The following is a 17,836-nucleotide window of genomic DNA, read 5'->3' as shown; positions in this document are numbered from 1 at the left end:
AAGACAAATACAGATCCACAGATGCTGAGGACATTACATGTAATTGTAAAAAAAGTCAAATGCTCTAATAGTTCTCTCAATTGATTGCAGTGTAATTATGTGACATTAATTTTAGTTTAAGGTGATTTGATGATTTTGATTTGATTGATTGTATGTTTCATATTGGCATCACATTTGGCAAATACTGTGTGACAATAGCTACAAAGTTTATTCTGATTGTGCCAAAGATTTGAAGACCACTAGTACTGCGTAATTGTGCTTGTGACAGCAGAGGTGTGGGTTCCAGTCTGTGTGATGTTGTATCGACCAGCCGCTCAGACAGAGAGGTGACATTATGACCTGACACTGGAGCTAATCGAAAACTAATTCTCTGCCCAATCATCATCTGGAGCTGTCTTCATCATCATTCTGTCACATGTCTTCAGCTGCGATCTCTGTACAACAGCTATTATTTACCTAAAATTACACACCATACTCAGGGAACATGTCAAAATATATAGACACGTCACAACATCATCAGAGTATATGAACTGTAGCAGAGGCAATAAGTCTGTCTTTTTCTGGACAGTTGTTTTTTGCCATAATATAATTTTTACTATTATTGTAATATACATTTACAGTGGGTTAAAAGCAAGCATTCCAGGCTTATAAAAGTAAGAGCAATGTAACAAAAGCAAAATTCTGCTTTTCTTTACCTGTGAAATTTGTCTTATTTTAAGTGTATTGAACATAACTGCAGTCAGAAAAACAACAGCAACATTTTGTCAAAGTTCGTGAACTCTAAAGTCAATTTGAGGTGGCATCTATCTTTGTAAACATCCAATCATAAACTCTGCCTCTGTTGGGCCATGGTTTGACCCTGTACATGCTCCTGGGGGATTGTGGGTAAAGTCTTTGTGCCCGGAGAGCATAGAGTGATTATGATGTCAATAAACGTGTTGATTCAGTGGCAAAGTGGGCTGTCCTTAGAAGGAGAAAAGGTATTAGGAGGCAGTGAAGCGCAAAGAGAGAAGGCTGTAATCAGGTCACTGTCGAGCCAACAATGAACAGTCAAAATGATGAGCAGAAATTACAGGTAAAGACCTCAACAAATAATACGCCTCAGACTGCCAAATTTGAATACATTTTTATGACTATTCTACAATGATGGAGCTGCACAAAAGTAAATGATCTAAAACAAGGTATGTTTTTGTTGTGTTTACAGAGGTCACAACTGCAAAATATCTGCCCCAAAGTTATTTTTTCAACCGGATACTCTTGCAACTCTCACCATTTATCCAGAGTTAGGACTGGCATAAAGAGACACTTTGTGGCTAGATACAGGGAATCCATCCATAAACGTTTTCCCCTTTTAAACTGGTCCTCCACACAGGTTGTGTTGCCGACCATTGCTTCACTTTCATTACTTGAGGTTTGGAGTAATTGGTTCAAAAAATCTATAGACTTTTCATCAGCACGAGAGAGGCCTTATGGCTTTTGATGGATTTCATCACAAATTGTTTTACTTCAAAAGCTGGAGTCAATCTGGAACTCATGGGTTCAATTCATGTCACTTTGGCGGTCAGAGTAATGATAATGGTAGAAGTTATCACCAGTAGCAGTCCAGCCCTGTAAAGAAATGGTTTTGAGCATGAAAACATCACATGAATACTGTATCTCATGTCTGGACTGTGAACCTGGTGTGATGAGCAGCTTTGTTGCCGTTTGTATATTCAGCCACAAGCTGGCACTGTGCTTCATACTTAAGCAATAAGCGCATGGGTCTATGAAGTAGAAGCTTACTTTTTACCCAGTACAAAACATGTAGTACAGCTGCAAAAAAACAATTTGTATCTCCTGAACAAATGGAGCACAGATTTTTAAGGAACAGATTTTTTATTAGAGCATTACTCCAAATATAAGCAAAACTATAAAAAATAATACATTTTATATTAAAAACACCACAGTCCAATATTAGACCCCTGCTTAGATCTGCCAAAAATCCTGGCATTGGAGCAGACAGTCAGTTGTTGTACAATCAAATCATCTTATCACAGTGAAAATGTTGAATTTATATATATATATAACCATTTATAAACATTTTGGCACTTAATGTCTTTTAAATTCATTAGGCCAGTGTTGTAGCAAGGGTGTTGAATTGGCACTTGTGTTTTAGATGTGCAAATGGATAAATAATATATTATACATAATTAAATAGGTAGTATTAAAAGAAAAGTACAAAAAACATTTACTGGTAGTTACAGCACTGGCTCTAAAGTGCTGACAACAAAAACAGACCAGGAAACAAATAGTTTAAATTTAAGCAGCTCTACTTTTGTATTGCCTTGTTCATGTGTATTTAAATTTGTTTTTAAAAGGCAGTGCTTGTCATGCTTCCAGGTGCAAAGAGTCTTGGTATGCTGTCCTGCGATGTCTCAATGTGTCTGATGGCCATCTTCCCTTCTTCACCTGAATATATGAATATATATATATATATAACATCAATTTTAATAGTGTAATCTCACAACATATTTATTTTTCATGTTAGTTTACCTAATACAAGTAAACATTGTTTGGCAGCTTCTCTGACATCATCCTTATCCGTCTGACAAAGATACACCAGCTGCTCAATGCTTTCTTTGGCCTGGAAAACACAATATTAGACTTAATTGTCAAAATAGATTATGATTAAATGAAATATTTTGTGATGTATTTACCTTTAAACAGGCCAGTGCTTTGCATCCACAGATTCTTGTTGCAGCATTCTCATCCTCTAGCAGCTCCAAACAGTTGACCAGGGCCTAACACCAGATTAATGACAGTATTGATCATTTATGCTTCCAGCTGTGCACTGGCAGATCCCCCAGCCCAAACACTGACAATCATCCCGTTTATTGATTTTATTTCACAGCTGGCCAAAAAGTAATTTTACCATAATACACAAAAGCACTGCTGAAAAGTAACTAGATATTTTGTTTTGTTCCTGAATTTTGTGTATGTATGTATGTATGTATATATAAATAAAATAATAATATAAAATGACACATATAAAAACTTCCTGACTGGTCCTCTCCCCCTCCTCCCCCTCTCACCTGTTCTCTGGGCCTGGGTTGACTGGCCAGACCCCTGAGCACAGAGCTGGCAGAGGCTGATACTCTGCCTCGTGGGTCTTTTAACAGCTTGGCCACAGCATGAATGCCCTGTTTCTTTAGGCTGCATTTGACTGGATTCCTCAGCACTTTTACAATTACATCTTGATCAAGAGACGCCAAGTTTTGCACCAGCCACACTAGAGAAAGATAAAATAATGTAATTATTTATTCATATTTAGGTACCACATTGTGTGCATCCATTGAACATAAGCTGGTTTGTTACTATAAATGAATTTGATTATTACATTAGTATTAGATAAATATCTTGGTAATCTGTCAGCTGCGGCCAAGACTTCCCGCGTTAAAGTGTAAAAAAAGTAAGGTGTCCTGTAATGTGATTTTGATACAAAGTTTGCCATTTTAAACCATGTATAAACTTCTGATTAACAATAAATAGCAACTTGAGGTCCAGCATAATGAAGTTGTAAAACTAGTATGTGATGTTCACATTTTAAAGTGACTGTACCTTCCTCAGCCAGCTCAGAAATGTAGGTCTCCATGTCAGTTACACCACTGGCCTCCAGGTAGTTCCACCACTGAAACAACGTCAAAATCACTGCATCTTTACTGGAGTCTCTTTGAGGCAGTTTCTGATCAAGAACCTGTTCAGCCAGAGACCGAAACACTGGACAAACAGAAAGATGATGAGAGGTAAAAAAAGAAAACTTCGTCTAACTATTGTCTAAATCACTGATAGTTTTGTACCTGTGTCAGCCATGTTGGACATTCTCTCTGGTAGGACACTAGAGTATACAGCAGACAATGTCCTCTGAAAAGCCTCCACACAGACAATATAAACACAGCCCTGTTGGACACACTGTTGCCACAGGAACACTGCACCCTGAATAGGCCCCAGCTGAGGGATAACTGGATTTTAGGATAGAAAAACATATAAAAGACTAATTAGTAAAAATAATAAGTAGAATGTTGTGTTATTACAGTCAACAAAATTCAGCCTGTTATTCTTTTTCAAAGCATTAAACAAAAAATAAATAAATAAATTATATATCTATCTTGAGGCAGTAAATATAGTTCTTAAACATTACGTCACCTTCATTTGGCTGTTTGAAGCACTTTGGATTCTTTTTGACAACACGTCTGATCATTTTGAAAACCTGAGCTTCACGCAGGAGTCTGTCTAAGGCATACATCTCCCTGCAGCGCAGAGGACCAAATATACCAAGACACTGTGCAGACCAAAAGTAGAAAATCATATTGTAAACATTTCACTTTAAATATGAATATATAATACTAATACTGACAGTTTACATAATTTACATATTTACAATGCATGTGCATGAAACAGACCATTTTCAGACAATAAAGCCTTTTGAATCTTTTTTTTTTTTTTGCTTTTTGCACTTTACAGTGCCGTCACAACATAATTAATTTCCTCTGGAGCAGAGTTTATATCAAAGAGTTTGTATAAACAGAATGGTATGTCATCATTTACCAGCAGCTGTGCACTGCAATACTTCAGATGAGCCTCTAGGCATTGGTCCAGACTCTTGCAGCCTGTAGTCAGCGGGGCAGAGAGAGAGGAGGGGCTATCCCATCCTTTCTTCTGCAAAAGCCTATATAAATAATATGCAGAATAAAAGGAAAACATTATGGCTAAAATCAAGGTTTGCAAGTATTTCTGGAATCTAAGCACACTTGTTTGTTCTATCTGAGATGCATCACTGTGTACCTTTCATTATTACTCTTCCTCTGCCCCTCCTCTTCCTCGCAGTCAGACATGTTCAGGAAATCAAAGCTGCCCAAAACAGTTTCCACACTGAGGCTGACCAGACTGGGGGTGCGGCTGTGTCTGTCGCCCTACACAAACACACACAAGAGATGTAAAACTTTTAAACATCATCAATTATCTATGGCCTTATGTGTTACTGCTTTGACAAGGCATAAGAGGGACCCCTGCTGTTCACATGTATTATGGTAAAAGAAAGCCAAAAAAAGATATTCACTCAACATTATAAAACACCATAAAGATTTACTTGATTCAACTAAAAAAGAAATTAAAAAAAGAAATACATGGCCACATGTTGTACAATTTTTTTTTCACCTCCAGTGTAGTCTGCAGTAACTTCAGCTCTTGTTCTAACAGCTGTAACTCAGGGAACTGCCCTCTGTAGTCATCAATGGAAGACACCACAGCCCCCAGAGCCTCTCCTAAAGCCAAGGCCAGCTCACTGTCCACAGCCTCATCTTCTTCTTCATTTGACAAAACATCTGCAGCCACTGTCTCTGCTGTGTCTTCCTCCACGGATACCCAATGAGCTCGATAGGTGACATCTGCCCCGCCTGGGGCACTTTCACTGGACATTTCTGATGGGTCATTTGAAGTGGTGGAGGCAGGAGGGAGAGAACATTCACTCAACTCTGGAGTGACACTTGTTTCATTTGTAATTTCATTGTTTGGTTTGTTCTCAGGCAGTTCAGAAGGAGTGTTAGACATCTCCACTTCAGTGCTAGAAATCCCAGATGTTGTAGATATTTCCTCAATTACTTCACAGAAGGGCTTGTCCAACAGCACCACACCATCAGCGCTGCCTTCACTGATGTGACTGAGAGACCTGGAGAAGTTTCGGTTGGTCAGTGATGCATCTGGAGTAGCTATGGGAGCGCACTTTTCTTGATCTCCTTCAGCATCAGACTTTGAACTCACTGTCAGTGCTCTGCTATCCTCTGGCCTGTCGAGTAAGACATGTGAAATGAGTCAAAGCATAACACAAAAACAAGTCAAAATAAGCTTTTACTTGCAAAATTTCTAGAACGTTTAAAAACAGAAAATAAAATAGGTGGATGGTAAAATATAAAATATACACACCTGGGGTTTGTTCTAAAATGTCAATCAGATCATTTCAAAGTTCAAAAACTGTTACCTGCTGCCCTCTGCTGGTAACTTGGAGCCTGGGTCTTCACTGATGATGCTGATGTTGTGTGAGGAGCTGGAGGTGACAGGTGCAGAGTCCTCAGTGCACAATGACAGGTTCGACTGTAGTGACGATTTCCGTCTCCTAACTGTCTGAAGCTCTGGAGTTTTTGTAACTTTTAGAGTAGTGTCTTCATGCAGTGCCTGAAGAAAAATATAGTCAGAGTAAGATTTTGATATGTTCTCAGAAATAACGTTTTTGTAGTGAGTGAGTGGTTAATGAATGAAGTAATAATTAGACGGGAAAAGAGTTATTCTCTGTTTACTACAAATGTTAAGAATTTAATATAATCTTTGACTGCCATACTGGCTACCTTATGGGGTACTGAGAGTTTCATGCTAGCAGGAAGTTGAGGACTGGATGAGTCATCAGAGGACTCAGAGGAGTTTGACCAGGCTCTTCCATTCTCCATTTCTTCATGACGCCGCAACATGTTCTGACAAAATAAAATAAATAGAAGGCGTCAAAATATGGAAAATAGACTGCTAAAATTGTCGAAAGATGTAGGAGCTTTCTTTTTAAATGTACTACAGTTGGCAAATACAAAAAAGGGCTCTAAACTGGGCCAGAAAAAAGGTTACTACAATTCAGCATCTGTGACAAGTCATGTTGGTTGTCACAAACAAAAAATGTTTAAAATATGGCATCATCACATAGTTTGACATTTTGATCCATATTCAGAAATGTCTTAGGACGGAGACATGCTATGCTCAATGCCTTGTTTTAAACTTATTTTTGCCTTAAGATTGGCATCTAACAGCATTGCACACTTCTATTCTACCAAACTTACGGCCATGGGCTGTCTTGCTGGTAAGCTGTCACTACAGGAGCAGCTGTGAGTAAGTGTGTCTCTGAAAATGTCGAATAGCGGCCAGTGCTGCCGACTGGTCAGACTCCGAGGCAGAGACTGAAGCAGAGCAGTGGCCACGGACAGAACAAAAGGCAACAGGAAAGTCAGAGGAAGCTGTGCTACACAAGTGCTTTAAATATATATATATAAAAAAAGTTTGTTTGGTGTGTGTCCTGTTGAAATGTATGCTAGATTCAAAAATAAAGCCAAAGTGCAATATGTTCAAGCAGCTGGTGAAACTTTCACACTTATCAATAGTATTCAAACCCCGATAGTAATCTATACTAGAACTAGTATCAAAACAAGATACAAATTGAAGTATCAGTACTGAAAAATACATGAACAGGACAAAGTTTTATAGTTAAAATAAGCTTGATCTCTATTATACCTAGTAAAAGACTGTAGGGTAATATTAAAGAAACTACTATTATTCGTGTTGAATATATGATTCTATTGTCTAATGCTCCAAACAAAGAATATTTTTTAAATCATGTTTGTTGTACACTGTTGAAATAAGAATATGTGAATATGCAGACTGAATAAAAGCATGTCTGGACTTACATAAAAAGCCTGTTCCCGTAAAGAAGGAGTATCAGGAGGGCTCTGGTTGAAAATGGTGGAGAACCTCTTTGTGACGGATGGAGCCTTGTTTACACTGGTCGATAATGACACCTGTTCATCTTTATCAAATGGGCTGAAAAAACAAAACAAGTTACGTTTTTTTTTCTGTATCATCTTATGTATTGGACAGCAGTGGTAGTGTAAAGAGCACTTACTTCCACGTAACTTCTAGGTTTAATTTAATAGTCCCAAGGTCGTTAATGTCCACAGCTACACTTTGAGGTAAAGCAGCGAAGAGGTCTTTGGTCTCACAGGAAACACTGCCTACAACTACATGATTGGCCAAACTCTTCAGCTCGGTCACCTGAACATGCAATCAAAAATATTTAAACATATCACGTTTTACAAGAATATTTACAAATGTAAAATCACATTCTCAATTTTACTGTACCGTAAAACATCTGCTGACCTTAACAGAGAGGAATTCATTGATGAGTGGCTGGAACACCATTTCATCACTGTCCCACACCTGCCCCGAGTTCACTTCAATTTTGCCTCGTAGTTTCCACCTCTGTCGACCATACCGCATAAAAATCTGCAAAAACATACAACAGTTAAACATAGTATAGCCATCTGACACCTTAAAACGTTTTACCTCATATTGGTCACCAGCACACAGTCTCGCAAATCCAGCCAACCCTAGACAAATCACAAACATTTGCACTTAAAAGTGTAAACAAGCTAGAGATTAAGAAGATGAAGAAAGAGTAGAATACTTCAAGATGTTACAATCCTATAATCTAATACTGTAACAGTTCATGTTTTTGGTGGTAGCAATGAAGATTTCATTTTGGATTTCAATTTTGCTTCTCACCTTTCATTTTTATATGAAATTCTCCCAGATGGTTTTCTAAGTCACTCTCCAGCACACACATGTTCTATAGGCATAAGACCAAAACAGCTGAGAGTATCCTGCATGAAATTTTGACTTGTATGCTTTGTGATGTTCCATTTACCTCTGTGTACTCTCTATAACTCTTATTGGCCTCTGCTAGGCTCTCCCTTGCTTCCTTACTGCCAGGTGAAGCCAAGAATGCCTTCACCATTTTATTGGCACCATCCCGCAGTCTCCGTTGCAAACAGTAAGCTTCATACAACTCTTCAACCTGGGCAAAAGAAAAAAGACAGTGCAGTTGATGTAATACTTTGAGTATTTGTTTTTAATTTGTACTTTTGTAAGTCTTTGATATGAACATTGTAATTCTTACTTTACTGAGGTGAAACTCCAAGCGCCGAATTAATCGCTCTGTAACTTTCACTTGCTGTGGAAAAAAATATTTATGTTTAAAAATGCACTATGTAACTTTTCTGATGAAGGGTCTGCCACCTGCTAGTCTCCATGTAGATGTTATTGCTTTGTCTGGAATATTCCACAATATGGCATTAAATGTATCCATCTCTATGGAGATAACCCCGCTCAAGAATGCAAAAAACGCCAAATTCCATGCAAAGCAAGAACATATCGATGGAGACAAGAAAGTGATGGACCACCCACCAGAAATACTGTATAGTGCACCTTTAAGTTTAAATTTAAGTACAACTAAACACTAAAGACAGATATTAACTGTAATGGGCCAGAGTAGATCTACAGTTAAAAAAGCATCTCTTAAATTAGAATTGCAAGGATACCAGCTATTGCTATACAACTTACCTTGTCTAGCTCATAGAGAAAGCCCTGAAGAAAGAACAAAACATGAAATAATTTACTCTTTTTGTCTTCTAGCTGTATATTAGTATATTAGTTAAATAAAACCACTAGCATTTCTGTTCAGAAACTGAAGAACCTGACAAATAATCTTTGTATGCAACTTTAAATGAATGCATATTAGCTACACAATATCTTGAATCCCTCACATGTCAACTTGTCTTCACCCCCCGTGACCCACTCCAAAACAGAGCTTGAGTTTTAACATTAACCAAAGGGAGGTCCAACAGTGATAAGGATACCTTTCACCGGAATGTGAGTGTGAGAGTTTACCTACAACCTGCTTCACACCACACTCTAAAATGTCCCTTTCAGAGGGTTAAACACACATTGAAAATACTTTAACCCAGAGTTCTTGTTACAAAATGTCTGCATCACTTAGTGAGTGCGTTTGGTCATCTATAAAATAATTTGTATGATGTGAAGACAGTACCAGTCGGGAATTTCTTTTAGATGTCCTCATCTCTCTGCTGAGGCTGTCTAAATCCATCTGATGAACCTGAAGATATGACCTACAAAAAGAAATACCCTGTCATTTCAAAAGACACTAAAAATTAATCTTGTTTTTGTCAAACTTGTTATATATATATTTATATATATTACACACGTGGGCCAAATTCAGATTTTGCCATTTATAGCCTATTTCTTACAGAAAGGCAGTTGAGAAAATTATTATCCACAAAACATGTTTGCTCAGTATACCGTAGTTATATAGTTACTGTGAGTGAGACTTTGCACTCACTGTAAGCCTTTTTTGAGCGCCTCGTAGACCTCATCAGTCCGTTCCGGCTGAGGGACTCTGGGCGGGGGGTTGGAAGACATAGTAAACATCCTACTAGCTTTGCTTGGCTTTCGCCTAAGACCAGGAGTGGTGTACACCGACAAGGGCCTAAAACAGAATGTGACTTGTTAATAATACCAAGCAGAAAATACTGTAATACAGCAATAACAGTGTGAGCATACCTGGATTTGTCATATGTGTTGACCCCAGTGAAGCTTTGGCTCCTAGAGATAGCCTTGAGGGCTCTAACTGGACGCACAGACAATGACATGGTGGACAGCGTTCTGGAGGGTCCGCCTGCACATACAGAACACAAGGATGACCAGAAAAATCACTAAAACTTCTCTGGCAGAGAAAAATGCCCACTCCACTAGAAAAACTCAATTTCCTACACACAACTAAAACAATAACATGGACAGTAACGGATCACATCCACCTTCTGCCAAGTTGTCAGCATTTTTCTACAGACTGATACTGCAAGCACTGCACAACGTGAGTTTCTACTAAGGCCCACGCAAAGATTACAATTAATTCCACACTCTATCCAACTGCTAATCAACAGTCTCCAGTACCTTCAAAATGACTTATACCACACCATTTAAAAATCTGAAGTGGTACTTAATACAGCATTTGTATTGAAACACAAAGGGAAATGACCAGCACATTATTACTCAGGTGGAGCCAACATGTCTTTATCTGCATCCTTTTCATCAGTGTAAGAAATAGAAGATGCACGGATGAGTGAGTCATGGAACAATATTTGAGATAAAAACTTTCATGCTGAACTTTCGATAATTCAGAACTTTTGACTCAGAGTCGGGACTATCCAGTTTCCTGTATCCTTTTCCTCTAAACAGCTGGCTGCAGAAACACCAACACCCATTGCACAAGAGAGGAAACAACTCTACAGGAAGTTAGATGCAACCCAGTCTTTGGACAGGAAATTGAACAAAAGAGATAGTCCTGGGGCAGCAGTCATCTGGCACCGGCGGGTCACTTCTGTTAAAGTTTAGCCGCACTGTATTTCATATAAATGTGCACTGAATACACTTGGAACAATGTGCTAACAATACTTTCCTTATCAGTCATCAAGTAAATCTGTACCATTATAGTATACAATATGTACTCAAAATTGCAATATTTTACCCAGTCTTTTGTTTATTCTTGTCCAATGAGTTTAGCTGAACTCACCAAGAACTGAAGGCAGACCTGAGTTGACTGAAAACACACTCTAACATACTGAACTAATGACTTTGAAAATTAATGTTTTAAATTTCCTGGGAAAAAATAACGACAATCATGTTTTGTTTTTAGACTCAAGCACTAACCTTTATAGGAAAATGTAAGTTTGTAGAAAAAGGGCAGAGGCAGACGGCACATCTCCCTGATCAGTGCTGTCCTCTCTGAGCAGAGCAGGGTACAGACAAGCCCCATGACACCATCACTTTACTCTGTCATTGGTGCTGTCATACAAAGAGGCACACTGCAGCTCTACTGTATCTGATCATGTGACTTCACTCATTGTTGAGTCTGTTAGTTCACAGACCATTCTGGAAAATGCTCTCAACCCAAACAACCAAATGACTTGTAGGTGAATGAAAATAAACCATGGAGTAGCATATTAATAGCTACATTATACTATTACAACCAAAAACATACAAAAGTGAAACAGTAGCCACAACAGGTCATCTTTAGTTTACAAATAGGAGTTACATCAAAGGAGTGGAAGAGGGTTGGCTAAAAGAGGTCAAATTCCCAACAAAGCACAGCTCATGCAAATATGTGAGGCCCCACTCACAATACAGTCAGTAGGCCATGCATCCATGTTTGGAAACATATTTGAAACATATTATATTCCTGCTGTAGGTAGGCCCCAGCATCCGTCTGACATATTCAGTGTTATTTATTGTGAGTAAAAATTAACGTGATGTGTTTTTGGACAGGTGGAGGAAGACGGAGTATCAAGGGAGAATCTGACCAAGGGATTGAAGCCACAATCTCCTTAGTGTGAGGTGGAGTCTTTAACCAATCTTTGTCTTCAGTCTTATGTAAAATCCATTGTATGTTTAATGGATAGAAGAGAGTTTCTGAAGATCAAACATTTGAAAAAAATCTGTAACTAGTTCAGAAATAAAGGTAAATGAAATGTCAGAAATCCTAATCATCCAAGTGAATATTTATGTTAGTGAATTTAAAAAGAATCATGGTCTTGAAAACACATCTATATCTTTCTATGGATTACTGCTGAACATCTTATCTTTAAAAAGACGAGACAAATAGTCCTCCTTCCTGTATTACCATCAGTACCACATCATGATTACAATGGAAAGTTAAGGACACATTCTACTTTCAAGTCATGTGTTGCTCAGGGTATAAGAGGCCCACACCTGCCATTGAGAACCTTCAGACAGTGGGACCATGCCACACAGTTACAGCCCCTGACATACCATACTTCAGAATAGTTTGAATCATTTTAAAGTACATGAACATGAACTATTATCTTGGTATTTAGGTGTGTACTTTTGCAGTCTCATTTTAAAGTCACCAGTGCTGATAAGATAGTATTGTGGCAAAAAATCTATATCACACTAAAACAATACAAAAATCGACTGAACATGTTGATATTAATGAGGATCAATACTATCCAATTTTGAGTCTTCAGAGCTGTCCTTAACAGAGAAAAGCCAGGAGGGAGTGACTTCCTGACAAAATACCACAGCCAGGAAAATGTTTAACAAAGCTGAATCAAAGGGACAATTGGAAAATGTGCATATGAAATCAGTCTCCAAAAAAAACCATTATCCTAGACATACAAAACGCAACATGGTCTGCTGCTGCTATAGTCTGATGAACCTGTGTTATTCACTTAATGCTCAGATATGCCTTGGAGATCCAACAGTAAAAAAATACATTTGTTCAACCAATGTTTTTTAGTGGAGAACCTTGAACAATAAAAAATCATTTACTCACAAAAAAGCTACTCACATTCACAAATTTGTTAGTGTCAAATGTGTCATATGCGTCACGAGGCATGGAACAATATTGAAATTTGGTGTCAGGATCCTGGTCAAAATAAAGGCAATTAACAATTATATAACGATAATTATGAAAGCTGCGGACAGTTTAAACATGTTACAGATATTATAAAATTATTTAATCAGTGAAAACAATGATCTCGAAGAGATGGGATCCTGGACAAGTCACACATATATCAGTCACACATGTCAGGCTGTCTACATCTCCAAAGCTCAAAATGCTCCGTTCCACCTTGTGATGTCATGAAGTGAAAGTTTAAGTTAACAGCGACCTTTAACCTTTAGTTCAGCAGAGATGGGCAATTCCAGGGCTGACATTATCAAAATGATTCTATTGGAGGTGTATGGAGTTTAACATCACAGTGGAGCACTTCCTGTTTTACCAAATGACCTCACAAGGGAGAACAGGGTGAACACAGCCTAAATATGTAGGGTTTGAATGTTAAACATGTTTTTTTTTTTTTTTTTCCCCCTGCACATTCTGGTGATATAATGGTAATTATGTTTGTTGGCGATTATCACAGTTATATAAAATGTCCAATGAGCAATTATAGTCTACCTTTTTAATCACGATAAACAATATTATTGTTTATTGTTCCATCCCTAGTCACCACATCACCCAGCATAAGTATTTTAGTAGTGGGAGGTTACCAGCATGGAACACACAGACTCCACTCAGATCATAAGCAGCCAACCAGACAGGATTTAAACCACAACCCTGACCTCATCAACCTCACCTCATCAAGAAATGTACAGCATTGGGTTCTTATATCCCCTTTAAACAAATAAATGATAGATAATGCATAACTCCAATCACCAATAACCCCACCCTGTATGTCTGAGCATTTTCCACATTCACATTCTTCTCCTGGTTGCTGAAGGTGCGCATTGCTCAACTTCCCAGGCCCACTGCTGTTCTTATCTGCTAGAGGCAATACAACAGCAAATACATCCCAACTACTTAAAACTTAACTAGGGTCAGGAGATTTTTTTTTGTGTAAATTAGGTCAGTTTAAAAAAATATAATAACAACATACCTTTGCTTCCACTGTACATGGCTGTGATGGTAATAACAGCCAATGATTCACGAACAAAAATCCTTATCTTAGTCCTCCAGTCCAATTTTTTATGGCTTACCTTACCCTACCTATTTTTGACCAATTCCAGATGAAACATGATAGATTTACATTTAAAGGAATAGCTCTAATCTGGCTTTTCAATCATTTCTTCTACAGCAGCAGGTTGGTCTGTGCGGTCCCTTAACCCACTGCTACCACGCACAGATAAGTAACTTACAGTGGGCTGAAGGAAACGGGAAAGCCACCCCCCTGATCTTCCATGGGTTTTCCTGCCCCTCCTTCTTCCTGTTACATCGACATATTGTCCATAGCCTAACACACACAGGCAAAAAAGGTTTTATTTTTGAGGTTCAAGTGGCCAAGAAGGATATGGTCTATAGGATATAACATTTTTCTTAAATAGGTAAATAACAAGACACACTGTATTACAGTTGTGAAAATGATGCAATATTTTTCCTACTCAGTAAGAAATAAACATATTAGGTAGAGGTTAAAATCTTAGGACCATAGCTTTAACAAAACAAAAAAACTAATTTGTGCTAAAATCTGGTTTACGTGGTTACAGTACCTCTGTGAGGCTTTCACCTCGTCAATTGACACCTGACTGGAAATGTCCATAGTGGAGTACAGAACATGGGCCATTGAAAAGTGGAAAAAAAAAAAAAAAAAATTATAAACTTATCCCTGTTTTAAAACAAAGTGGATAACAGAGCTGTGCAGTCACATTTTTCAGTCCACTTCAAATACATGTTTATTCACATTCTGCATATTTTGTTTGGGCCAAGCAGCTGCCTAAATATACATACACTAAAAAGGGCAAATATCAGCCTGATATATCTGTATTCTGGCTGTGTACTGATCGCACCTGGCTTTTTCAGGACAAGACAAATGCAGTGATCAAGTATTTTGATTGAATCTGAATAAATGAATATGACCAATTCAAATATTTTCCTTTGCCATTTTATTAAAGCTTGTTGCTAAATCCAGTTCTAGTTAATATATTTTTTATAGGAGCCCCCACAAACGCAAACTGTTTTCCCAATATACTGTGGAGCACTGCAAAAAAGTCATTCATTTGAGAAGAGTGCACAGTCTTTCTAAGGACATGAATTGGCGTGTATGGACCCCTGTGAAGTTGGGACTTTCCTGTTAATCTCCAGCTGGCCAATAAGCAGCTTAACTGTCATTGGAGTGCGCCAGGCTAATGACCACTAGTCAGCCCAGCTAATATGCTTCAGAGGGACATGGTCTATACTGTAGCACTCTCCTGTAAGGTTTGGTAAAGTTGAAGCATGTATTGACTACATAGTCAAGTTTGTGTAGGCTTATTTCTGTCTTTACTGATGCCACCACTTCCTAAATAGCAACTAAAGTCATCTTAAGCCACAACTACAATTAGCTGTTAAGTCATATGTGCTTACATAAATAAACAAAAAGCATACAAACAGTAATAGGTCTACAGCCCACATCATACACACTATGAATTTAAGCACAGAATAATCAAGAGTTTAACTGAATGCTTTCCAGATTTTACCAAAAGCAAAAATTTGCACTTTTCCAAAATACCCGAAGAACTTATGTGCCCAAAGTTCATGTAGTGTTAAATACCTAAAATACCCAAAGAAAACTTTAAGATTCTTCTACTTTTGAGTTAATCTGACACAGCCAGACTGAGCAGTCTCCTAGAACTCTGGTTTATCAGGCTAGAGTGGGGATAAGGATGAAACAATGCCCATCTTTTCTTTGTCACATCACTCCAACATAAATTTACTCGAAACATAAGACAGTTTTCCCATGAACTTTGTTTTGTGCAAGCCATGGGTGTGGGTCAGATGTGGTTGCTGAAAAAAACATTTGCATAGGAGTGATTGTGATGTGCTTCCACATTGCCATTCAAATGTGTCCTACACTGGCTATTTCAAAAGGTTAGTGCCAACTGTGCATGACAAATAATGTTTTCAATAATAAAAAGCCTGGTGGCCTTAATAAACCACATAGGCACCTATGTTTACGTAGAATATTAATTTGTTGGACATATTTTACAAACCGAGCTAAAGCTGCAGCTTTTGTCTAGTGCTTCATGAGGTCAGAGGTGAATGCAGGACACGCTGTAGCCTTAAAAAGGCACTTTGAGCCTCTGTACTGTAAATACACTGTTGTATTTGTCTATTTTCATGACTACTTCAGTACGTGCACTGAAGCTTCAAACAAGTGCGACAGACTGCTGCTGCTCTACGCAAGCGAACTTCACAAGCTTTATCTCCACACAAGATGCTCACAACTGCAAGAAACAGACATCTACCAATGTAACCGTGTTTGCATAAAGTGGCGTAAAAGTGAACTCACATAGTTTTCTGCGGCGTTGGGGCTCCTCATGAATGTTGCCTCCGCAGCAGTGAGCAGGAGCAGCTGGTGAGTAAGTAGGCTGTCCCGTCCACACGAGTCACTCAGGTGAACGTTTTTGAACTCCACACTTTTATTTGGAGGCTTGAGCACCATGGGGAGGCTTCCACTTTATTTTGGACCGGCTAATGAAATTAAATCTTCCTCAATGTTTAGCCCAGCATTTTGTCCTTTTCTCCATGCTTGCCTAATGTTTTGGCAAATTTCAACTTACAAACAGGCCACATATTTGTAAACCCGCCTAAATGGTACAGATCTAAAAAATAAAAAAAAAACTAAAAAAAACCCCGACTCCTTTATTAGTCAAATTAGGTCTTTCTGATGGGGAAAAATAAGAAATCACAAAGCGTCAAAAAATGCATTGCTGCCATCTAATGGTGATCATCCATGTCCTGCTGCAGTGTGCTGGAATAATCAGTCTAAACCTTTTATATCATGTTGGCACAACTTAAATCAAATACAGGTCAGGTTAATGGTAGCCACACTAATTTTATGTGCTAACTTTGATATCTTGGCCACTGTGTGCAGCATTGGTACTTAGTAAAAACACTACCAGTTGGGTTGAACTGCCAACTTTTGGGTCATGGGTGAATGTGAGTGACACCACATCCCCCTGGTCCAACAGAGATGCACAAAACTCTATATAATGGAGTCAACCACACCGAACAAGCATGAAAGCACACTCAAACATCCAATATAAAGGCAATATAAAGGCTCATCATGGCTGTATACCACACTTAAACGAATTTAATCTGTAGCATCTTAAAACCAAATATTGAATTCAGGAGTTACAAACGTGAACAAGCTTGTGTTCTGACTTCGGACCAACAAGAGTTTGAAAATGTATTTATTTTTTTTATTTGATTGGAACAATGCATGTTAATGAACAGACATGAGTCAACATGAATGTAAAAACAGCAGATTATAGCCAAAGGCTAATTTCCATCCGTTGTCCCAAGGGCTGGGGTCACAAAAGGGCCAAAATAAAAATTACACATTACACTCATTGCACAGCTCCCAAATATCAATTTGTGTAATATTTCCAAGATTTTCTTCTCATATATACATTTTTGTATAATGTCCTTGATTGTATAAACAATCAAGGACATTTTATTTAAAACAAAGTGTATGCCTAAATGAGATTTTCATTTCATATTCATTTTCACCTTAAAATTTGATTAAAATATTCAGTCACAGACTCTGATTAACCAAATCATTTGTAACAATTCTCTTTAGTTAAGTTTTCAGTCTCAAACACTGAATGCAAATCTTTTTGAAAACAAAAATAATAAGTTTGG

General features: G+C 38.0%; 1 protein-coding gene across 2 annotated transcripts; it reads right to left on the bottom strand.

The window, feature by feature from the left end:
• Positions 1-1,861: 1,861 nt before the first annotated feature.
• Positions 1,862-16,578, bottom strand: ripor1 (RHO family interacting cell polarization regulator 1). 2 transcript variants are annotated; one of them, XM_055222493.1, is made up of 24 exons: positions 16,482-16,578; positions 10,204-10,318; positions 9,983-10,129; positions 9,674-9,752; positions 9,187-9,210; positions 8,744-8,797; positions 8,492-8,641; positions 8,350-8,413; positions 8,131-8,174; positions 7,945-8,070; positions 7,691-7,839; positions 7,476-7,608; positions 6,378-6,500; positions 6,014-6,207; positions 5,194-5,821; positions 4,822-4,949; positions 4,585-4,705; positions 4,183-4,318; positions 3,837-3,998; positions 3,598-3,756; positions 3,072-3,268; positions 2,697-2,780; positions 2,533-2,623; positions 1,862-2,448 (listed from the first exon to the last, which is right to left on the bottom strand). In XM_055222493.1, exons 2-24 carry the CDS (start codon positions 10,290-10,292, stop codon positions 2,351-2,353), a joined length of 3,180 nt encoding a protein of 1,059 aa, XP_055078468.1. In that variant the 5' UTR covers positions 10,293-10,318; positions 16,482-16,578; the 3' UTR covers positions 1,862-2,350. The 2 variants fall into 2 exon arrangements, with proteins under 2 accessions (XP_055078468.1, XP_033824589.1); XM_033968698.2 differs by lacking the exon at positions 16,482-16,578 and adding an exon at positions 14,094-14,345.
• Positions 16,579-17,836: the final 1,258 nt, after the last annotated feature.

The sequence above is a fragment of the Periophthalmus magnuspinnatus genome, chromosome 6 (assembly GCF_009829125.3).
Source record: "Periophthalmus magnuspinnatus isolate fPerMag1 chromosome 6, fPerMag1.2.pri, whole genome shotgun sequence".
Lineage (NCBI taxonomy): Eukaryota > Metazoa > Chordata > Actinopteri > Gobiiformes > Gobiidae > Periophthalmus > Periophthalmus magnuspinnatus.
The sequence above is the reverse complement of the archived record's forward strand: the minus strand, read 5'-3'. Positions and strand labels throughout refer to the sequence as shown.

What these genes read in the sequence shown, in the direction of transcription:
- ripor1 (XM_033968698.2), bottom strand. An exon ending in AACACATATGACAAATCCAG is followed by an intron (nt 10,130 to 10,203) that starts GTATGCTCACAC and finishes ATTCTGTTTTAG; the next exon opens with GCCCTTGTCGGTGTACACCA. An exon ending in GTCCAACATGGCTGACACAG is followed by an intron (nt 3,757 to 3,836) that starts GTACAAAACTAT and finishes CTGTTTGTCCAG; the next exon opens with TGTTTCGGTCTCTGGCTGAA.